Source organism: Oncorhynchus clarkii, chromosome 4 (genome assembly GCF_045791955.1).
Source record: "Oncorhynchus clarkii lewisi isolate Uvic-CL-2024 chromosome 4, UVic_Ocla_1.0, whole genome shotgun sequence".
Classification (NCBI taxonomy): Eukaryota; Metazoa; Chordata; class Actinopteri; order Salmoniformes; family Salmonidae; genus Oncorhynchus; species Oncorhynchus clarkii.
In genome coordinates, this window is record NC_092150.1 from 78,777,816 (window position 1) to 78,801,403 (window position 23,588).

The window sequence follows — 23,588 nt, forward strand, 5'->3', positions numbered from 1 at the left end:
GTGGTCCCATGGTGTTTATACTTGCGTACTATTGTTTGTATAGATGAACGTGGTATCTTCAGGCGTTTGGAAATTGCTCCCAAGGATGAACCAGACTTGTGGAGGTCTACACTTGTTTTGATTTTCCCATAATGTCAAGCAAAGAGGCACCGAGTTTAAAGGTAGGCCTTGAAATACATCCACAGGTACACCTCCAATTGACTCAAATTATGTCAATTAGCCTATCAGAAGCTTCTAAAGCCATGACATAATGTTTAAAGTCAGTCAGTTTAGCGTATGTAAACTTCTGACCCACTGGAATTGTGATACAGTAAGTGAAATAATCTGTCTGTAAACAATTGTTGGAAAAATTACTTGTGTCATGCATGAAATAGATGACTTGCCAAAACTATAGTTTGATAACAAGAAATGTGTGGAGTGGTTGAAAAATGAGTTTTATTAAATCCAAACTAAGTGTATGTAAACTTCCGACTTCAACTGTATGTGCTGAGTAAGAACTTAAACATAAACTCACTCATAAATACAGCATCTCTCTGCTGTATTTGTAGACAGTCTCTATCTAGTCATGGTTTTAAACGTTTTTAAATCGCATAACTTTGCTGTAGCTTCCGATTGGTCAGCGGTAGGCCTATAGTGCACTTGATTTGCTCTTGGGGCCCATGGGGAAGACAGAGTTTGTCCCTTCAGACACATGAAACGGTTCAAAATCTGAACACTTCGGCTTCCCGGCACGCAGGGCAGCTGAATCGGGTGCACCTACAACTGCACAAGAGGAATACAAAAAAAATAGGAACGCAATGCTTTAGAGTTGGGTTTTTACAGAAATATTTGGAGATCGGCTAGAGATGCCTTGGGATCGATCAGACGATCACGATTGACCGGTTGGTGACCACTGATCTAACCCCTCTACTGACCCGAGAGAGAGAGAGAGAAGAGAGTAGAGAGAGAGAGAGAAGGGAGAGTAGAGAAGAGAGAGGGAGAGAAGAGAGAGAGAGAAAGAGAGAGTAGAGAGAGAGAAAGAGAGAAGGGAGAGTAGAGTAGAGAGAAGAGAGAGGGAGAGAAGAGAGAGAGAGAAAGAGAGAGTAGAGAAGAGAGAGAGAGAGAAGAGAGAGAGAGAGAGAGAAAGAGAGAAGGGAGAGTAGAGTAGAGAGTGAGAGTGAGAGAGAGTGAGAGTGAGAGTGAGAGTGAGAGTGAGAGTGAGAGTGAGAGAGAGAGAGAGAGAGAGAGAAACAAAGTCAGACAGGTCAGACAGACGGTCAGCGAGACGAACCGGGAGTGTGAGAGAGTGCAATCAAGAGAGAGGAGGAGTACAATCAAGAGAGAGAGGTACATTTGTCTAACAAGTCCAGTGTTTAGTGCTGAGCGATTTATGCTTTTTGAGGTCGGTTCGGTTTCCGTTAGATTATTACAAAATAATTACTGTTTCAATTTTGATTGTTTTTTTAAACATTAAATGCACTATGCATTATGTGGGTTGAATACTGTAACAGAATAAAACAATTAATACAAGTCCCATGATGGTAGTGACGTCCCATTACTGCTTCCCATTAACCATAATTTATTCACATTACTTTAATAAAATATTTCAGTTGTTGTATATATTACATTTGTTTTATTTGATTAATTTATTATTTAATTCCAAGTCATCTGCGCAATGGATTTAGGTCATTGTAGTTAATTACAGCGTTTTATGCTCTAACCTATTGGACATTTCAACTCCCTACTACTGTACATTGCACAGTTCAGGCGGGATCGGATTTATCTCTAGAGAAACTGTGCGATGTGCGCATTGAGCTAACAGAAAAAAACGAATGAAATGGAATTAAAATAATTGAACTAATTGGTCAATTAGTTGTTTAAAAAACTAAAAATAACCAACATTTCAGTTAATCACTCAGTGTCTACTCAAACTCTAGTTTGGGGGGTTCTATAGCATCAGGCTGTGTTCTGAGGAAGCCGACCAGGAGTTCATAGGTAGCGAACACCACCATGTTGACAGGGAAGGCACGTAGACAGTTGATACCCAAGCTCCTAAAGAACACCCCTGACCCCTCCATCCTGACTGTCTCTGTGATGCAGTGGACAAAGCCCTTGTATCTCTTGATATCCCTGGCTCCGTCCATCTGGAGGCGAGCCTTAATCACGTCCATGGGCGTACCCACTGTCCAGCCGGTCATACCAGCCACCCCGCCAGCCAGCATCACCCCTGTCCACTCTGAGAATCGCAAGAGATAGGGATTAGGGTTAAATGCTCTATCTATGAACTACAACAATAATTACTTTAACCATTTGTAGAGTAGAACACATTCATAAGAGGCCAATGTTGTATCCTGTTGAGGACAGACGCCCACGCTTTGGACCAATAGAAAACCAGCTGGAGGGTCAAAAGGTAAGCTATGGACCAAATAGAATCTCACTCACCTGGTCCCTTCTTTCCAGTCGGGGTGAACCACTCACAGAGTGTGCTGTAAGTCAGGAAGTAGGTGGCGTAGGACGGTCCGTCTCTCAGCATGAGAGGCAGAGCTCCCCTGTAGAGCCCCAGTACCCCCTCCTCTCTGACGATGGTCAGGAGACAGTGGACGGGGCCGCGGTACTTGGGTTTGGGCAAGTTGGCCCCTTTTCTGGCTCGCATGGACTCTGTCTGACACTGCAGCCTGACTTTCACTATGTCACCTGGTGACATCACTGTCACCTGAGAGACCAGAATAAGGAAACGGGACAGTCAGTGAATTCACATACAGGTTGGCAGTTACTCACTAATTACACTGTAACAGGACTACCATATTTTAAAACCAAATAATGCCAATAAATCAAATAAACTGTTATTGGTCGAGTACACATATTTTGCAGATATTATCGCAGGTGCAAAAAAATGCTTATGTTTCTAGCTCCAACAGTGCAGTAATACCTAACAGTACAAAACATTACACACAATTCCCTCAAGAAATTGAGAAAGAAATTAAGGAATATCAGAACAAGCAATGTCAGAGTCCAGTATATAAGTAAATATGTATATGATGGTGTGTACAGACAGTATGGGCAGTATATGAATAGAAAAGGTGTGTACAGCAGTAGTTATATAGGATGAGCCTTGACTAGAATACAGAGTATACATCTGAAGTGGATAGAACCGTATGTAAACATGAATAAAGTGACCAGTGTTCAATGACTATGTACATAGGGCAGCAGTCTCTAAAGTGCAGGGTAGAGTACCGGGTGGTAGCCGGCTAGTAAAAGTGACTATGTTCAAGGCAGGGTAATGGGCGGAGGCCGGCTAGTGGTGACAATTTAACAGTCTGTTGGCCTAGAGATAGAAGCTGTTTTTCAGTCTCTCGGTCCCTGCTTTGATGCACCTGTACTGTCGCCGCCTTCTAGATGGTAGCAGGGTGAACAATAAGGTCCAAGTCTGGATAACATGACATTGTCCTCCCTTAGAAAGTAAATACATTGGTCATACAATCACAAATCCTGTGAAAGTTCATTCTGGAAAACAACAACAAAAGAATATATATCCTCAGAAATAAAACTCCTCACCGTAGCCACACCCCCGGCCAGGCCGGAGAGGAAGATTTCTGGTTTGGTGTTTGGGGTTCCTGGTCCTCCCCTCAGCTGACTGAGACACTGACGGCAGTTCCTGTACATCCCAAACACCACAGAGGAAGTCATGGAAACCGTGGTAACAGGCAGGGACATCCCCTTGAAGAAGCCATGGACCTGGAGGTACAGGAGAGAGAGGAGGGTGGGTCAGTGTGCTTCTCAGTTTAGACATTAAGATAAGGTGACTGATGAACCAACTGATTAGGACTGCTTGATGCCGGAAAGGATTGACACTCACCCCTTCTTTAGATAACGTTGTTATGAAGCAATGCCAAATTCCAGTGAACTGCTTCTGAGTTTGTATCCTCACCTGTCAACGTCAGGAAGAGTTCAGCCTAGCAGGAGTTATGTCATCACCAGAATAAGGCTCATGGCAACATCTTTAGGTATGTACAGTATCAGTCAAAAGTTTGGACACACCTACTCATTCAAGGGTTTTTCTTAATTTTTACTATTTTCTACATTTTAGAATAATAGTGAAGACATCAAAACTATGAAATAACACATATGGAATCACGTAGTAACCAAAAAAGTGTTAAACAAATCAAAATATATTTTATATTTGAGATTCTTCAAAGTAGCCACCCTTTGCCTTGATGACAGCTTTGCAGACTCTTGCCATTCTCTCAATCAGGTTCATGAGGTAGTCACCTGGAATGCATTTCAATTAACAATTAACATTTCAATTAAAGAAAATAGCCCCAATTTGGTAAAAAGATCAAGTACATATTATGGCAAGAACAGCTGAAATAAGCAAAGTGAAACGACAGCCCATCATTACCTTAAGACATGAAGGTCAGTCAATAAATAACATTTCAAGAACTCCTCAAGTTTCTTCAAGTGCAGTCGCAAAAACCATCAAGCGCTTTGATGAAACTGGCTCTCATGAGGACCGTCACAGGAAAGGAAGACCCAGAGTTACCTCTGCTGCAGAGGATACGTTCAATAGAGTTAACTGCACCTCGGATTGCAGCCCAAATAAATGCTTCACAGAGTTCAAGTAACAGACACATCGCAACATCAACTGTTCAGAGTAGACTGCGTGAATCAGGCCTTCATGGACCAATTGCTGCAAAGAAACCACTACTAAAGGACACCAATAATAAGAAGAGACTTGTTTGGGCCAAGAAACACGAGCAATGGACATAAGACAGGTGGAAATCTGTCCTTTGGTCTGACTGAAGGAAAAGCAGCCAACAAGTGCTCAGCATATGTGGGAACTCTTTCAAGAATGTTGGAAAATCATTCTTCAGAAAGCTGGTTGAGAGAATGCCAAGAGTGTGCAAAACTGTGGCTCATCAAGGCAAAGGGTGGCTACTTTGAAGAATCTAAAATATATTTTGATTTGTTTAACACTTTTTGGTTACTACATGATTCTCTATGTGTAATTTCATAGTTTTGATGTCTTCACTATTATTCTACAATGTAGAAAATATTACAAATAAAGAAAAACCCTTGAATGAGTAGGTGTGTCCAAACTTTTGACTGGTATGGTTTTTCTCCACTTCAATAAAACACATTAACATCAAAACACTTACCTTTACTGTATCAAGAGGATATCCCACAGCAACACCACATGCCCCTGTGTTTAGACAGAGGAATGGAAATGATAAAGACCACACACATAGCAGACTAGGTGACATTGTTATTACAATGTTATTATAGCTAGCTTGATTGGTGAATGATGACATCTGTGTTAGCTAACCATCTTAATTAAGCAAACTCCAGGTGTTACTGTGGTAACATGACCACATTTCTATCACCAAATGTAAATGAAGGAGTTGCTAAGACGACTAGATACATGTATGAGAGTACATATCAGTCTGCCATGCTGGTCCTTGTTTACAACATCCTAACATTGTGATGGCATATCAATTTTGACTGCCACACAACATTAAATTGAACTTTGTAATACTGTACAAAACGTATTTGACACAAAGTAACATACAGTAGGTGCATGAGGTGGCCTGGTTAATCAAGGAGGATAGACTGCCAAAGATGTTACTATGTTTAGAAAAGGATTAGGATTTGGGTTTTGAGGCCTTCTGGACATTCCTGAATTGAACTGTCTTGAAATCAATGTTGGACAAAAAAAACTGGGTTTGAATCAGGCAATGTTCCTCTCACGAACTCTACAAGCCAGAATGTTGAATACAATTATATTTTAACCACTTTACTGGTTGTCTATGCAGTTCGTTCTTTTGGCGATAGGAATGTAAGACAATATATGCACAGGAAAGTATAATTACATCAACTTTTCAAAGCGCTGGTAGTGTGTTCAGATTTCTATCACCATGAACAAAACAATGTAATCACGCGCACGAGCCTGCAAGTATGCATGCATCTCATTGTATACATGTATTTTCATATTGTGCGCATGCTTCAGGTCATATAAATCTGAAGGCACTACTAATGCTTTAAAAAAAAGTGTATGTAATTATACTTCTCTGTGTACATATTGTCTTACATCCCTACCGCCAAAAGAACCAACAGCATGAACATGGACAAAAGGTAAAGTACCTTCAAATATAATTTTATTCAACATTCTGGGATATTGAGGTCGTGAAAGGAAACTTTCCTGATTCAAATGCAGATTTCTGCCCGACAGAGATGTCAATGCAATTCTAAATCGGGTTTCCAGGCAACATTCTCCTGTACAATTATATAGACTATTATATATATATAGACTCTCTATATACGCATAACCTCAAAAGCCCCCAAAAGGAGTGGGGTCACAAACTTCTATAACGAACGAACCTCCAAATATTATTGACGACGCACACATAATTTCTATGAATGATATTTTCCATGAGCTTGTTATTCAGGGCTCGGACAACCGACATTAATATTAGGCGACGTTGTTTTTAAATAACGGCTTCGAAATCGCAATAGGTTACGTACCTCCTATGGATCCTGCCGCGAAATCGGCAATATGCATTCTTCAATCATAAGATAACTTGTGTGAAAACGATATCACTGCATGTTTCTCATGCTTCCACTGATTGTCGTTGTGTAAACTGTGTTCCCTGTTATAGAAGGACTATTCGAGCCAGTTATGTGAAGCTTCTGCGTCCTTCATACCAAAATACCACGTGTATGTTCGGTTGAGGGTTACGAAACAGAGGAGCCGAGTGTAGCCGAATAATGCCGAAGTTGCCATTGATAGGTTCGTGCGCTTCAAAACAGCCATCGTGTCTAAGCAATGACAGTATATGAAGTGTCAAAGACACACTGAAACAGATATTGAATGGCTTTATCAAAGCTTTTGAAACAATAATTACAAATGTAATAGGACTATAACAACATATTCAACATAAAAATGAACTATCCTTACAAATGCCCTCTAAGCAACTGTTATTCTAGCACCCAACCAGTAATTGTTTAATGCTAAATATCTCAAGATACTCATTGAAGTAATGCCACGTTGAGAAACAATTCAGCTTTTTCTCTTAGAAAGAGGCATAAAGGCATATTGTGTCTAAAACTAGTGTCTAAAACTGAGAACTGCTCTGAAATACATAATGTCATTGATAAGGTTAAAACGAGAAGTTTGAAAGGTGGTAGGTAGTCCATGATATGCTCGCCCATACGTGACATTGAATGTAGGTAGTTAAGCCATTACATATGGAATAGTTTCTATTTTGTCTAGGTTTGGCATATGTATGATATGGTAATCGCAATTTTCAGCAGCCAAATGTTTTTCAGCCCGTTTGCTTATTCGTAGAAACATCTATTTCCCTATGTACAATCGATATTATTTCAAACCTGCCATTATGATTCAAACGAGAGTTGGTTGTGAGGTGTTTTCATCAATGACCAAAAGCGTCACACCGTATTGCTGACGCAACCTTGAAAGTGCGACTATTTTCATACACAACCAATAAACGTTGGGGGTAAGATTGAAAAGAGGGGTGGTGCCTTCGGCACTGTAATGTGATTGGATACGATGTTTACCCGAAGCAGGTAGTAAACACCTCCAATGCCATCTGTCAAAACGTTGGTCAGACATTAGCTAGCAAGTTGATAGCACATTAGCCTAGCTACGAGACGAAGACTGTTGCCAACTAGCGCAGCTGTGTTTCATCAAACTGTGTAAGTGGCAAACGAATCGGCATCAAAAAGTATTAATTGACCGATATTTGACACTCTTAATCGGAAATTTGTACTGAAGAGTGGTGATGGACTTTCTCGCTGGCTGCATTGGCGGTAAGTCTGATTTGAAGCACATCAACCCAGGAGGCAGCTTTAGCTAACTACTGGCTGTACTAAGCCAATCAGGGAAGGCAAGCGCACCCATCCATCGTCATATGCTACCTATTGTCACACCACACACACAGATAATTGTCTTTAAACCAATTTGAGAAATTAATTCTTACATTGTGTCAATTTGTGTGAGCTATGTATGTCATTGAGATTGTTCAACTCTAACCTTGTTCACATGATCACCCGGCTAACTACTGTAGGTAGTTAAATCGATAGTGTGTGATGATGCAATCCCATTCAGCGATTTAAACCGCATTTTTGTACTTGGCGCAAATGGGTCGACAGGGCACGCAAGGTTAGTTTTCCAAATGATATCTATATAAATGTGAAAACGTGTGACATAATGTAAATGTCTAGAACTTTTCAGACAGTGCATTAAAACCAGTAACTGACTCTGTGTGATTGTAACCATATCCGCGGGAAGTAGAGGTGCTGAACTCCCTGAAAATAAAAAAATTAATATTAATACATTTTTATTATCATTATTATTATTATTTTTTTATTAAGGTAGTGCACTGCGGTACAAATCACAGCATCCCCCATACCCAAACATCTTCCTGTGGCTATGATTGTAACATCATATACCAGGAATAACAAACTCAATTTAACACCATAAGACACTGTAGCCTACAGTCTGAATAATTGTTAGGCATGACATTGTTGCAATGTAGATATATGCATATTTGGTAAGTCAGGTCGGTGCAAGCCATATTGAGTCTGGTGTCAGAAAAAAGTAGGCCCTATGTGTCATAAAAGCTGGATACCAGGGGATAAGGGAAACCACCGTCAACTTTTCAGGGTTAGACCTTATTTAGGAATCTGATGCCAGTAGTCTCCAATGGTGCTATTCTTCTTGATTAGATTTGTTTATAGGTGGTTGGTTCATAAAGTAGATGGATGACCCTTCTCTCCAGGAAGACTAAGTTTTTGTTGTTGAAAGTTAAAGGTCTACTTCTGGTAAAATTATTTATGATAAGTGATACATCCTTTCAGTTACTGCTCTATCAATCAATGATTTATACGTCAAATAACAGGCATACAAAGTTACTTGTCTATATTCAATGACTTGGCTATCGTTGGAGAAAGATCAAATTACTTCCTTCATTCTCACTTGGACATGGTCTAGAAATCCTACCACAGGTGTTTTCCAGCCACCCACAAGCCTCCTTAATGTCCTCTGTACACCCTGTGAAGAATGGAAAGCATTTAGTCCTATGTCCTGTAGCATTACATTTACATTTGGCACTTTGGTCACTGGTCATTTAGCAGACGGTCTTATCCAGAGCGACTTACGTGCATACATTTTTTAAATATTTGCAGACTGAAACAGATAACCTAAGATAGCTCTACTGTAAAAAGGATATGCATCTACACATACCCCTTCACAGACCAATCACACTCTCCCTCCTGCTGTCACTGGTCTGCTATGGAAGGGTCTGGTGTACATGTAAACCCATAGGGGAGGGATCCACATACTCAACGTTAGTGGAATGGCGTGAAAAGCCCGACTCGACTCAGAAGGCAACTTTAGTAGTATGTGGGAATGTAAAGCCTATTAGATCCACTATTTGGAGGTGAGCCATAAACATACATGAGTGTAAACCATCCTCCATGTTGGCACCAGGTGTTCCATAACAATACCATTCTAATTGCTATTCCGACTAGAATGTGGTTATGTTGGAACTTTTGCTGCCAACATGGCACGCTGCAAAAGTGGGCGGCAGGTAGCTTAGTGTTTAAGAGCGTTGGGCCAGTAACTGAAAGGTTGCTGGTTCGAATCCCCGAGCTGATTAGGTGAAAAATGTGCCTGTGCCCTTGAGCAAGGCACTTAACCTTAATTGCTCCAGTAAGTCGCTCTGGATAAGAGCGCCTGCTAAATGACTCAAATGTAAATGATGACAAACCAAGCCTTTGTGAATCAATTCTTCTGAAAACTTGCATTAGGCTTTCAAAGCAATCATTCCAAGCTGACCTTAGGGGAATGAAAAACTTGCGTAGTTACTTTGTACCATAATATAAATGCAACATGTAAAGTGTTGGTCCCATGTTTCATGAGCTGAAATAAAATATCCCAGAAATGTTCCATACGCACCCAAACTTATTTCTCTCAAATGTTGTGCACAAATATGTTTACATCCCTATTGGTGAGCATGTTTCTCCTTTGCCAAGATAATCCATCCACCTGACAGGTGTGGCATATCAAGAAGCTGATTAAACATCATGATCATTACACAGGTGCACCTTGTGCTGGGGAAAGTAAAAGGCCACTCTAAAATGTGCAATTTTGTCACACAACACAATGCCAAAGGTGTTTCAGGTTTTGAGGGAGTGTGCAATTGGCATGCTGACTGCAGGAATGTCCACCAGAGCTGTTGCCAGATAATTTACTGTTTACTGTTCTCTACCATAAGCCGCCTCCAACATTGTTTTTGAGAATTTGGCAGAACGTCCAACCCGCCTCACAACCCGCCCCACGCCAGCCCAGGACCTCCACATCCGGCTTCCTCAACTGCGGGATCATCTGAGACCTGCCACCCGAACAGCTGATGAAACTGAGGAGCATTTCTGTCTGTTATAAAGCTCTTTTGTGGGGAAAAACTCTTTCTGATTGGGTGGGTCTGGTTGCCCAGTGGGTGGGCCTATGCATTTCTAGGCCCACCCATGGCTGCACCCCTGCCCAGTCATGTAAAATCCATAGATTATGACCTAATTAATTTATTTCATTTTATGATTTCCTTATATAAACTGTAACTCAGTAAAATCGTTGACATTTTCGCATTTTTATATATTTTTCTTCGGTATAGATAGTGAAAGAGAATTTTAAATAACTCAACTTACAAATTACCCAGGGTACTGTTAGTTTGCTGGTAGTTTTCTGCTGTAGCTACCTAAGGTATTGTAAAATATGACCAAAACGGCCCTTTGCATGCCGGTTGCCAAGGGCACAAGTAATCGTGTCAGTTTCTCTTTTAAGGTAAGGATTTATGGTAGGGACATCCCAAGGATCACATGCCTACTGCTGTTCTTTTCCTGGCTTACAAAAGGAGGCCGGCTCTGATTGGCTGGCTGTGGCACAGCAGGCGCTTAGTAAGGATTATCCTTGCTCTTCTAGCCAGTCCCAGAGAGGCACAGACAGACCAAAGACCGAGAGATGGCCTACAGCCACAGAGTTCTGCAAGCTCTGTTTGGGTTGTAGCATTCTTTTGGTGCACTACACATTCCAACCTTTAATAATGTTGTTTGTTTTGGAACGTTTGATGCCAGTTTGGAGTATAGTCCGCCAAACTATGTAGGCCAATATCAAGGCCTATAGCAGGATAGTTGCTGTCAGGGCTCAGGGCTAAGGTTTCACTCTGTATTCAGAGCCATTGGGAGTGGATGAGAGGGCTTGTACACATGTTATGTACAGTACCTTCCAGAGCAGTCGTTTGGACAAAGCTATTCCTGAAGGAGACTGTCCCTCCCCAGTGGCCTTGCCATATATGAGGCAGCGGTCTGTCATACCTAGATTCAAATACTATTTTAAATACTTTGCCGGTGCTTTATTGAGCCAGCCTGGCTAATGGACTAATATAATAGTTTCAACTGTGAACCCTGCCCGTCTGGCACGCAAGGCGCCTGTAAATGCTTCAACTATTTGAAAGATTCTAAAATGGTATTTGAACCCAGGTCTGCTGTCGGTCTACAGTAAGGCTACAGATTGTTGTTGATGGCTACAGGGTTTCCATTTCCTGATGTGATGTCCTCTGTGGGGTGAGAGCCAACATTAAAAGGCTTATGTTTACAATTTCTGTCGTTGAGATCTGAATAGGGGACATGGCTATTTATTTAGTTTACAGAAACAATGTTTTGGTTGCTATAAATAACTTCTTTTTTTCCTACCAGAATACAACTTCTCAAACTATCTGTGTATCACATAGGCTACGGTCATTTTTACTTGTCTTTTTTTTTTTAACAATCTGCTCTCGGTTAAGTATAGCGTAGTCTATCCTGTCTGACTGCTGTCTCGTTCTTCTCTTCAGGTGCTGCTGGAGTCTTAGTAGGGCACCCTTTTGACACGGTTAAGGTGAGTCTGGTTGTTCTCCTTTTGGGCTTTTCTTTCCATTATATGAAAAAAAAGCTTGCAGTCAATAGTTGCTGCTTGTCTCAAACAACCATAAAAAGCAGCAATACAGTATAGCAAGGGGAAATTGATGACTGTATTCTCCACACTACAACAGGTGCTATTTTGTTTGTATGTATGTATGCTACTGATTTCATACACATCCTGCTTGCGTAGGTCTAATGATTGTGGAAGATTTCCTTGTTAATGTAACAAGGACTTTCTTCGTTTCACAGAAAAGGTCTTACTGTGTTAGTAGATACTTCTACACAACCGTACACTGTAGTAAGTACAGCAAAGGTCAACCCATCCACCCGTCTCTCTCTCTGTCACTTTGACTCATATTTTTGTTGAACCACAACAAGAATAGGACTCGTCCCCATCCCCTATCAACATTTTGATGTCTGAGTTTACCAAGTTGTGTCAGAAAAATCATGTTTATACACTTCATGGCAGTACATACACTATATATACAAAAGTATGGGGACACCACTTCAAATTAGTGGATTTGGCTATTTCTGCCACACCCATTGCTGACCGGTGTATAAAATCGAGCACACAGCCATGCAATCTCCATAGACAAACATTGGCAGTAGAATGGCCTTACTAAGAGCTTAGTGGCTTTCATCTTGGCACTGTCATAGCATGCCACATTTCCAACAAATCAGTTAGTCCAATTTCTGCCCTGCTAGAGCTGCCCCAGGCAACTGTAAGTACTGTTATTGTGAAGTGGAAACGTCTACAACGCCTCAGCCGCGAAGTGGTAGGCCACATAATCTCACAGAACGGGACCGCTGAAGCCCCGTAGCATGTACAAATTGTCTGTCCTTAGTTGCAACACTCACTACTGAGTTCCAAACTGCCTCTGGAAGCAACATCAGCACAATAACTGTTTGTTGGGAACTTCATGAAATGGGTTTCCATGGCCGAGCAGCTGCACACAAGCCTAAGATCACCATGCACAATCCCAAGTTTCGGCTGGAGTGGTGTAAAGCTTGCCACCATTGGACTCTGGAGTGATGAATCACGCTTCACCATCTGGCAGTCCAATGGACGACTCTTAGGTTGGCGGATGGCAGGAGAACGCTACCTGCCCAAATGCATAGTGCCAACTGTAAAGTTTGGTGGATGAGGAATAATGGTCTGGGGCTGTTTTTCATGGTTCGGGCTAGGCCCCTTAGTCCCGGTGAAGGAAATCTTAATGCTACAGCATACAATTACATTGTAGACGATTCTGTGCTTCCAGCTGTGACAACAGTTGGGGAAGAACCTTTCCTGGTTCAGCATGACAATGCCCCCTGTGCACAATGCGAGATCCATACAGAAATGGTTTGTCGAGATCGGTGTGGAAGAACTTGACTGGCCTGCACAGAGCAGTGACTTCAACCCCCTCGAATACCTTTGCGATTAATTGGAACTCCAACTGCAAGCCAGGCCTAGTCGCCTAACATCAGTGCCCGACCTCACTAATGCTATTGTGGCTGAATGGAAGCAAGTACCCGCAGCAATCTTCAAACATATAGTGGAACGCCTTCCCAGAAGAGTGGAGGCTGTTATGGCAGCAAAGGGGGGACCAACGCAATATTAATGACCATGATTTTGGAATGAGATGTTCGACAAGCATGTGTCCACATACTTTTGGTCATGTAGTGCATAATTGTGTGTATTGGTAAGCTATTCTATATTCCCTCATTTTTGTTCCTATGTTGTGATACTGTTGTCAGGAAGTGTTGGTTTGTTCAGTAGGGATGCTGTTTGGCCATCCAGGTTCTCTTTGACCTTGACCTGTGTGTGTGTTGCAGGTGAGACTCCAGGTCCAGAATGTGGACAAGCCTCTCTACCGCGGGACCTACCACTGTTTCCAGTCCATCATTCGGCAGGAGTCGGTAAGTCCTACCTAAATCTTTATCATTAAGTGGAAGCTGCGTCTCCAATTTAACTTTAAACAGGCGATGAGCTCATGTTAAGTTGTCATGTTTGGTATATTATAGTCCTATAGGCTTCAGATTTGTTTGATGAGACTTTGGCCACTCTCTCATCAACACAACCACATTGAAGTCTGCTCTGCTTGAGGTCAGTTTGTCCTAAGCGCTGATCCTAGACCTGTCTGTTTCAGACGACCTCACCTGTCTTGTCTTGTGACTGATTGTTATGGGCCTGATAGAATACTCACAGAGCTGATGGGTGTGGGAGAGGCAGTAGCACAGAGCTAGCTCTACAGTGCAACCATTTTACTCGCAAATGCGCAAACATATTTAGCTGTGCGACCTGGAATTTTTATTCAAGAGCACTTTTTATTTAAGAGCGCTAGTGTCCCTTGAAAAATGAAGGATTCTACCCTTATTACCCCAAATATTTTTCATTGTGCTGCTAAATTTCTTGGTGTGTGCCTACATTTTCCACACATGCTCCTAGTAAAAAAAAGGTAAGCATAGCGCCCTGTAGCAAAATATGGTCATTGGGAATACGTATTTTGGTTTGTGTTCTGTTAACTTTATAAGGGTTTTAACAAGTTTATAAATGAATCTACAATATCCATTGAGTTAGAATTATGTGTCTCACTCTTTTCATGCTCCACATGAGTCCATAGCCTGAAATATAAAATGTTTTTAATTTCTCCCTTTCTCCCTCTCTTTGCCATCTCTCCCTCCTTCACCCCCCACCCCAGATGTTTGGGCTGTACAAAGGCATCGGCTCCCCCATGATGGGCCTAACCTTCATCAATGCCATAGTGTTTGGAGTGCAGGGAAACGCTATGCGTTACCTGGGCCACGACACCCCTATGAACCAGTTCCTGGCCGGGGCCGCAGCCGGAACCATCCAGTGTGTCGTCTGCTGCCCCATGGAGCTGGCCAAGACACGCATGCAGATGCAAGGTAGGGATTATCAAAAAGATGGCCTTTTAATGTCTCGTTCAAAACAGCTGGGAACTCAAAAATCTCAGACTTCAGTGCATTCAAGACAACCGGCAACTCAGGAAAAAATAGACCTCTGACTGGGAAAAATAGTTTTGAACGCTCATCCAAATCGGAATTCCAAGCTGGAAACTCCGGCATCTTTCTAGAGCTCCAACCTGGAGGTCAACATCATAATTTGACCTCTGTTTTTTTTTCTGCTTTCCCAGTTGTCTTGAAAGCACCATTTTAATACGAGGAAAATAGGGGAGATAACTACTATTCTCTCCAACTGCTTAAAATGGTGCTTTTCTTTACGCGTGTGTCATGGTGAGGTATAAACCAGGTCATCTGACCACTAGATGTCCTTGTATGCCCATGCATGTAATAGATGCACACGTATTTCAATTGAAGTTGCTATATGTTATGAAGAAAGTCATGAACAAGTATTAGACATTTTTTTTGACAACCTTGGGGACCTTTGATAATTCGATATCATATTGATTTGAGTGAAGTATGTTGTGATAACCATACTGTTGTTGCAAGCATGCACCACTGCCTTAGGAGAGTGCAATATCATGATTTGATGAGGTATTTGTTACTTTAAGATAACAAAAACTGTTGTCAACACTTGCATGAATACTTTACTGGGCAAAAGTGTTCCATGTTTCATTCATTGGTTTCCCCAGTATTTGGTGGTGGAGCAACTTCGCTAACTAGCCAGCAAGTTAAACAATTTGTGGATTGTACTCTGCCTTTTCAAGCTAGCGACTTAGCTACCTCCTTAGCGAACAATCATTTCTAAGAAGCACATTCTGTGTAGTTGATGTTTGTGCAGATGTTTTTGTTCTAGTTAGCAAACGTTTCTAGCTAGTTGTCAAATGTTTGTCATTTTAGCTTATCTGAGCTAGCTAGCATAATGTACTCGGTGCACTGCCCCTACACTGTTGGAAAGCGTGTGTACCATAGACGGATGGGTTGTTTAGCAACAAAGCCGATGCATACTCAACTTTGGGGCAAAACAAAGTGGGTTGCCTTAGTATCAAAGGATTATTGACAACATGTTAACTATATTGTAAACTATAACACAATACACACATTTTTTCTCTAATACATATTAGCATTAGCATTGACGTGACATAAGTGAAAACACCTAAAAACAAGACATGTTATCAAGAACAACATACAACTAGCTGAAACAAGCCACCTACGATTCTCCACATGGCCGCTTCTTGTCATTGCTGCTAGAGATCTGACCATTTCAGAATCATAACAACACGCTGCCTTTTTCCTCTGCAACGCGCATGCATAATTCTGGTGACATTGTCAACCCACCCGTCTATAGTATCAGTTTTTAAAGGGTTCACTAATGGCACTAACTATTAAAACGTTTTCAAAACATGTATGGCCACCTATTTCATGTTTCTCCTAGCGTCAACTTTTCCATATTGGTACCCATCACTAGTATTTATAATTATACTGTGTTACTAAGGCACTGGGGAGAAGAAGTCCAAGAGGAAGCTCTACAAGAACTCCCTGGACTGTCTGGCCCGTATCTACAAGCGGGAGGGGCTGTCGGGGGTGAACCGTGGCATGGTTACCACGCTGATCCGAGAAACCCCCGGTTTTGGGGTCTACTTCCTGGCCTATGATGTCCTGACTCGCTCCATTGGCTGTGAACCTGACGACCCCTACATGATCCCCAAACTGCTATTCGCCGGTGGGATGTCCGGGATTGCCTCTTGGCTCTCCACCTATCCAGTGGACGTGATTAAGTCCCGCCTCCAGGCGGATGGGGTGGGTGGGGTCTACCAGTACACCAGCATCGCTGACTGCGTGCGGCAGAGCGTGAGGAGGGAGGGGCTCAGAGTGTTCACGCGAGGTCTTACCTCCACCCTGCTCAGGGCATTTCCCGTCAATGCTGCCACCTTCGCCACCGTCACGCTGGTGCTGCTGTACGCACGGGGAGTGGAAGAGGGGCCCAAAGACTGTGAGCTGGGGCCCCCCAACACAGCTCACCACACACAGCTACCGCAGCAGACCCAGGCTTCCAGCTTGTGATCTGAGTCTGGAGGTGTTACTCCCACCAAAGCTGCTCTACTGTGGGGTGGGGGAGGGAGGGAAACCCATTGGGACCCAATGCCCTTTGAATCGCTGAGTATGGAAACCCATAGACTCCTGATATAGCTGATATATGTACACTACCGTTCAAAAGTTTGGGGTCACTTAAAAATGTCCTTGTTTTTGAAAGAAAAGCAATAACAAAAAATCCATTAAAATCACATCAAATTTATCAGAAATACAGTGTAGACATTTTGTATATTGTAAATGACTATTGTAGCTGGACCCGGCTCATTTTTTTTATTGGAATATCTACATAGGCTTACAGAGGCCCATTATCGGCAACCATCACTCCTGTGTTCCAATGGCACGTTGTGTTAGCTAATCCGAGTTTATAATTTTAAAAGGCTAATTGATCATTAGAAAACCCTCTTGCAATTATGTTAGCACAGCTGACAACTGTTGTGCTGATTTTAAAGAAGCAATACAACTGGCCTTCTTTAGACTAGTTGAGTATCTGGAGCATAAGCATTTGTGGGTTCGATTACAGGCTCAAAATGGCCAGAAACAGCCTCCCGGGTGGCGTAGTGGTTAAGGGCGCTGTACTTCAGCGCCAGCTGTGCCACCAGAGACTCTGGGTTCGCGCCCAGGGTCTATCGCAACCGGCCGCGACCGGGAGGTCCGTGGGGCGACGCACAATTGGCCTAACGTCGTCCTGCTTAGGGAGGGCTTGGCCGGTAGGGATATCCTTGTCTCATCGCGCACCAGCGACTCCTGTGGTTATTCCATGCGAGAAATTGCCAAGAAACTGAAGATCTCGTACAATGCTGTGTACTACTCCCTTCACAGATCAGTGCAAACTGTCGCTAACCAGAATTGAAAGAGGAGTGGGAGGCCCCGGTGCACAACTGATCAAGAGGACAAGCACATTAGTGTCTAGTTTGAGAAACCGACGCCTCACAAGTCCTCAACTGGCAGCTTCATTAAATAGTACCCACAAAACACCAGTCTCAAAGTCAACAGTGAAGAGGCGACTCCAGGATGATGGCCTTCTAGGCAGCGTTCCTCTGTCCAGTGTCTGTGTTCTTTTGCCCATCTTAAGGTTTTATTTTTATTGGCCAGTCTGAGATATGGCTTTTCTTTGCAACTCTGCCTAGAAGGCCAGCATCCCGGAGTTGTCTCTTCACTGTTGACTTTGAGACTGGTGTTTTGATGGTACTACGCTGTATTTCTAATCAATTTGATGTTATTTTAACGGACAAAAAATGTGCTTTTCTTTCAAAAACAAGGACAAGTAACCTCAAACTTTTGAACAGTAGTGTAGAGCTATAGATTTGCAGGCTAAGACTGCACTTGACTTGTAAATATAATTTACTTGGGGGGGGGTATTTTTTGTATAATGTTTAAAGTAACTGTTATTTCCTGCCTTATTACATTTTAAAAGTTTTACTAAAATGGAGAAGTCGAAGCACTGATATCTTTGGAAGATGCGACAAAAAAGACTGAGATTGAACCCACAGTTTAATATGCCACTGTCTCTCTCAGACCATAGTATTGCTCAAATAAACCAAGAGTTATGGTTAAGTCGCTGGTACTAACTGGTACAACCACATGTATACTAACAAGCACTGTAATGGTATGGTTATGCAGTTTATCCTTTTATAGCTCTGTCTTTGCACAGTAACTATTCAGTAGTCTACTTTGGCCTCAGGAGATTCACATGTAGGGTACTAGTTGAGTTAAAGCACTTATCATGTCCTAACTGAAAAGCAACCTATAATGCACCTGAGCGATATCTGAAAGCTGAATGAAAGCCCAGAATGTGACGTTTTGTGTTTGAAGCACACAAGTGCGAGTCCCTATTAGAGTTGGCAATAATGTAATGTGTCTTGTGCGTTTTGTTTTGGGACAAGGCTTGTGTTTTACTGAGTAATGGGAAGTGTTGTCTTTGGTGTTTTACTTGTGTATAAATGTGAGATTCATTGTATTTTGTTTTTAAAGATGTGATTGGCAAAGTGTCTAAATATTGCAAATTCTAGAGAGGATTTTTGTGTGTTATTATTTGAGCCGAAATGTTGCTGTTAACTAATCTCTGTGTCTCTTGTTCCTCATAATGTAGACTTTGGTATATCTGTTACTGTTAACTCCTGTCATTTTAGAATATTTGTAATGGGGAGTTGATATACAGCATCAGGCAAAATTTTGGACACACCTACTGATTCGACATTGTAGAACAATAGTGAAGACATCAAAACTAACACATGGAATCATGTAGTAACCAAAAAAGTGTTAAACAAATCAAAAATATATTTGAGATTCTTCAAAGTAGCCACCCTTCGCCTTGATGACAGCTTTGCACACTCTTGGAATTCTCTCAACCAGCTTCACCTGGAATGCTTTTCCAACAGTCTTGAAGGAGTTTCCACATGCTGAGCTCTTGTTGGCTGCTTTTCCTTCACTCTGCAGTCCAACTCATCCCAAACCATATCAATTGGGTTGAGGTCAGGTTATTGTGGAGGCCAGGTCATCTAATGCAGCACTCCATCACTCTCCTTCTTAGTCAAATAGCCCTTACACAGCTTGGAGGTGTGTTTTGGGTCATTGTCCAGTTGAAACATCCATATGGGATGGTGTATTGCTGCAGAATGCTGTGGTAGCCATGCTGGTTAAGTGTGCCTTGAATTCTAAATAAATCACTGACAGTTTCACCAGCAAAACACCATCACACCACCTCCTCCATGCTTCATGGTGGGTGCCACACATGCAGAGATCATCCGTTCACCTACTCTGCGTCTCACAAAGACACAGCGGTTGGAACCAAAAATCTCAAATTTGACTCATCAGACTAGAGGACAGATTTCCACTGGTCTAATGTCCATTGCTTGTGTTTCATTGCCCAAGCAAGTCTCTTCTTCTTATTGGTATCCTTTAGTAGTGGTTTCTTTGCAGCAATTGGACCATGAAGGCCTGATTCAAGCAGTCACCTCTGAACAGTTGATGTTGAGATGTGTCTGTGACTTGAACACTGTGAAGCATTTATTTGGGCTGCAAATTCTGAGGCTGGTAAACTCTAATGAACTTATCCTCCTGTGAATGTGTCCTCATGAGAGCCAGTTTCATCATAGAGCTTGATGGTTTTTGCGACTGCATTTGAAGAAACTTAAAGTTCTTGAAATATTCCAGATTGACTGACCTTCATGTCGTAAAGTAATAATGGACTGTCATTTCTCTTTGCTTATTTGAGCTGTTCTTGCCATAATATGGACTTGGTCTTTTACCAAACAGGGCTATCTTCTGTATACCACTCCTAACCTTGTCACAACACAGCTGATTCGCTTAAATGCATTAAGATGGAAAGAAATTCCACAAATTAACTTTTAAGCAGACACACCTGTTAATCGAAATGCATTCCAGGTGACTCATGATGCTGGTTGAGAGAATGCAAAGCTGTCAGGTTGGCTCCAGTTAAGAATCTCTACAATAAGATGCATTTTGATTTGTTTAACACCTTTTTTTGGTTACATGATTCCATATGTGTTATTTCATAGTTTTGATTTCTTCACTAATTTTCTACAATGTAGAAAATAGTCAAAATAAAGAAACTCTGTAATGAGTAGGTGTCCAAACTTTTGACTGGTACTATATGTTTTTACTGGTTTGTGAGATACTTAGTCGTATTAGCAGAGATTGGCAGATCTCTCTGCGATATGTATGATGGGGACATTTTGCATGCTGTTCCTGTATGAGGGTATTAATATAGTAGGCTATACACATCAGTGGACCTACAGTATGGTAGCTTTGACACAGTATTCATGTGTTATTAATGACTCTGTTCTCTCTTATTCCTTCACTGTGGAGGGGAGGGAAGAACACACACACACACACACACACACACACACACACACACACTGAATTGTCTCTAGTGTGTTGCTGCAGTAAATAACTATCATTGTCATAACCTTCTGAAACAAAGGATTCAGGAAAATCTATGATGACACCACAGTAATGTTCTTTAAAAGAGCTATGACATCATAATGGTGTTCTCTAAAACAGCGACAGTGATGTCTTAATGACAGTCTCTAACATATCCACATGTACTGAATTGTTGAATGTAACAAGATGTTACCCCCACAAAATGGTCTCTGACTTTTACCAGGAGGAGAAGAAACATGTACCAGAGACCTGTAACAATCAGCTTCTCTTCTAAATATTTTGGTTGGTTCGAGGTAGTTTGCTGCTTGGATAGCACAACCCTTGAAATACTGTTGTCCTGCAGTCTGCTGAATTGGTGAATTGTGGTTGTGGGGTAATTGTTAGAGTTGTGTAAATTTGAATCTGGTATCAGGATAAATATAACAATGAGTCACCGATTGTATACTATGTATTTTTTTTTATTAGCTAAGTAATAAATGGCAAATGCAACTTTCGTATATACGGGCTCACTGTAATACCACGCAGGGCAGAACAGAGAACTGACAGGATGTACGTAAACAGTTGTTCTTATACTGTGATAGGCCAACAGACGGGTTGGAACAATGTCTATCACCGTAGAGGCTGAGCGTGGTTTAGACTTGCTCAGCCTATCGCAGGCGCTCAGGCGGGTCCCCACCTCTTGGCGCTTCTTGGAGTCCTCCCTTCGTCGATGTATAGATTCTTACTGTTCTGGTATCGCAGCCTAGTTATAACAGTTGCTCAGTTCCTGCTGTTGTGTTGTTCAGTATTTTTCCATCTCAGTTAAACCTCGTGATGACCACCCCTCCCCTATACCTAATTGACCACAACTTTGTAAGATACAGCAAGTCACCATGTGCTCAATATTGTTACATACAAACACAAGGACAAAGCATCTGCTGGGCTGTTATCTACAGTTTTGCAACATGCAGGTCACACCATGTTACTCAGTTCTTGTCACACACACAAACAGGCAAGTAGATGTAGCAAGCAGTTGTTTAATCTCATGATGATGCTCAAGTGCACAAATGCAGATACTTCACACAGCCAACATCAGATAATATTTAATCATATATATATATATATATATATATATATATATATATATATATATATATATATATATATGCTAATGGCTATAATGTAAAACACAGAATCCCACAAATAATAAAATAATATGTTGCTGAGTGACATTCAGTATGCCAATCAGTTTTTGCCATTGCTAATTGTTCATTTTAATATCTTTTATATACTGTATCACATTGTTTGTCACCATAGTATTTTATTGGGCTTTGTTGTGATCATTTTAATGTTCTCATACTCCTCCAGTCCTGGACACGAGGCTAAAGTAAAAAACTGGCATATGAAAATTATTTGGACTTTGGACTGGGAAGATGCGAACAAAGTATGTGATTTTGTGTGATGATAATCTGTTAGATCATTTGAAAGGGGGAATGAAAGTGTAAATATATAAAACCTATATTTTTCGATCTCTTAGTTGTGATGTTTGATGTTTGACCAGAATATATATTTTTTGTCTTTCTCTTAACTTGTGGGTTTTGCTGTTACAAAGATGAGCTTGGAAAGGGAAGATTCAAAAGATGGAGACACTGATATATTTTTGTAACAAACTAACAACGCTGAGCCCGGTCAGTGTATCTCATGCTTTGGTTCATCAAGGTTGACTTGTAGAACATTTTTAAAATCAATAAACGACTGACTCAGATTAAGATCTTTCTCCGTGTCATTATACCTGTGCCTTGAAAACAATAGTTTTATTGTCATACTACATTTTATAATGTTACATAGTAAAATACACATCCCAACACAATAGATGTCTGCTGCGTTGATATGAATGTGTTATTCACTCACTTCGTCAGTAGGCGTTAGTGTAATTCTACATTTTCAGAAAAGTACTTTTCTTACTCTTGTGGGCTGCTCAAGTTATTGTATCGCAGAGGCAGTTGCCACCATGAAGTAGATATTTTTAACACGTACTCACAGGCACTATCCCACTGCTGGACAGCATGTGGGCTTTGACCTGCTTAGTTTCCAACCTGGGCTAGTGCACCCCTCTATAGCCCACCTGGTGGTACCAGACTCCCCCATGAGCACCATATCGATCTTAGTAAGGACACCTGTTCAACATAGCGCGTTACAGCCCAGAGCTCCTCAGCTCACTCGATCCACCAACCTCAGCCTCCCAGTGACTTGGATTACAGGCAGTATTTTGGATGAAGCAGATGTTAGCTAGAATGTGTGACCACCATTTGCCTCATGCAGCGCGACACATCTCCTCTGCAGACGAGTTCCTGCCCCTGGGGAGGATGGCGGGAGTCCAATCCCTTAGGTTGTGTGGCCTTGCTGTCTGCATCTGCACCGTTGCGTTGATTGGAACAGTTTGTTTCCCTCCACTGGGTGACTGTTCAGGTGAAGATGAAAGTCCCGAGCCGAAGGGACCACCACAGACCCGGAGTAGTGGTCCAGAACGAGAAGTGAAGCGAAGGAAAAGAGAAGTATAAGGTGGCAAATGTCACCTCATATAAGACTTCTTGTTTGGTATGTGGGTGGGGTCATGTGGGAGTAGGTAAGGGTCTCCATATGTAGGGGTTTCCTTTGGGGTAAACTTAACAATTACACTGTCCCCCAATACTGTCATTGGCTACTAGAGATGCCTTGTTTTCTCTGAATGAGGAAGTAAAAGCACTCACCGAGTTGGC

The 23,588-nt window shown here is 41.8% G+C and overlaps 2 protein-coding genes across 2 annotated transcripts; one reads left to right on the plus strand and one right to left on the minus strand.

Annotated features, from left to right (window-relative positions):
• Nucleotides 1–383: 383 nt before the first annotated feature.
• Nucleotides 384–6,678, minus strand: LOC139407318 (solute carrier family 25 member 47a). The gene is made up of 6 exons (XM_071151003.1): nt 6,499–6,678; nt 5,136–5,179; nt 3,836–3,907; nt 3,535–3,714; nt 2,422–2,692; nt 384–2,215 (listed from the first exon to the last, which is right to left on the minus strand). The coding sequence occupies exons 1-6, from the start codon at nt 6,533–6,535 to the stop codon at nt 1,902–1,904; spliced, it is 918 nt and encodes a 305-aa protein (XP_071007104.1). The 5' UTR covers nt 6,536–6,678; the 3' UTR covers nt 384–1,901.
• Nucleotides 6,679–11,887: 5,209 nt separating this feature from the next.
• Nucleotides 11,888–16,917, plus strand: LOC139407320 (mitochondrial basic amino acids transporter-like). The gene is made up of 4 exons (XM_071151006.1): nt 11,888–11,926; nt 13,765–13,848; nt 14,631–14,838; nt 16,349–16,917. The coding sequence occupies exons 3-4, from the start codon at nt 14,631–14,633 to the stop codon at nt 16,915–16,917; spliced, it is 777 nt and encodes a 258-aa protein (XP_071007107.1). The 5' UTR covers nt 11,888–11,926; nt 13,765–13,848.
• The last annotated feature ends 6,671 nt before the right edge of the window (nt 16,918–23,588 follow it).

What these genes read in the sequence shown, in the direction of transcription:
- LOC139407320 (XM_071151006.1), top strand. Translation starts at nt 14,631, where the DNA reads ATGTTTGGGCTGTACAAAGGCATCGGCTCCCCCATGATGGGCCTAACC. An exon ending in GACACGCATGCAGATGCAAG is followed by an intron (nt 14,839 to 16,348) that starts GTAGGGATTATC and finishes TGTGTTACTAAG; the next exon opens with GCACTGGGGAGAAGAAGTCC.
- LOC139407318 (XM_071151003.1), bottom strand. Translation starts at nt 6,535, where the DNA reads ATGCATATTGCCGATTTCGCGGCAGGATCCATAGGAG. An exon ending in CGCGGCAGGATCCATAGGAG is followed by an intron (nt 5,180 to 6,498) that starts GTACGTAACCTA and finishes GTCTAAACACAG; the next exon opens with GGGCATGTGGTGTTGCTGTG. An exon ending in TGGCCGGGGGTGTGGCTACG is followed by an intron (nt 2,693 to 3,534) that starts GTGAGGAGTTTT and finishes CTGGTCTCTCAG; the next exon opens with GTGACAGTGATGTCACCAGG.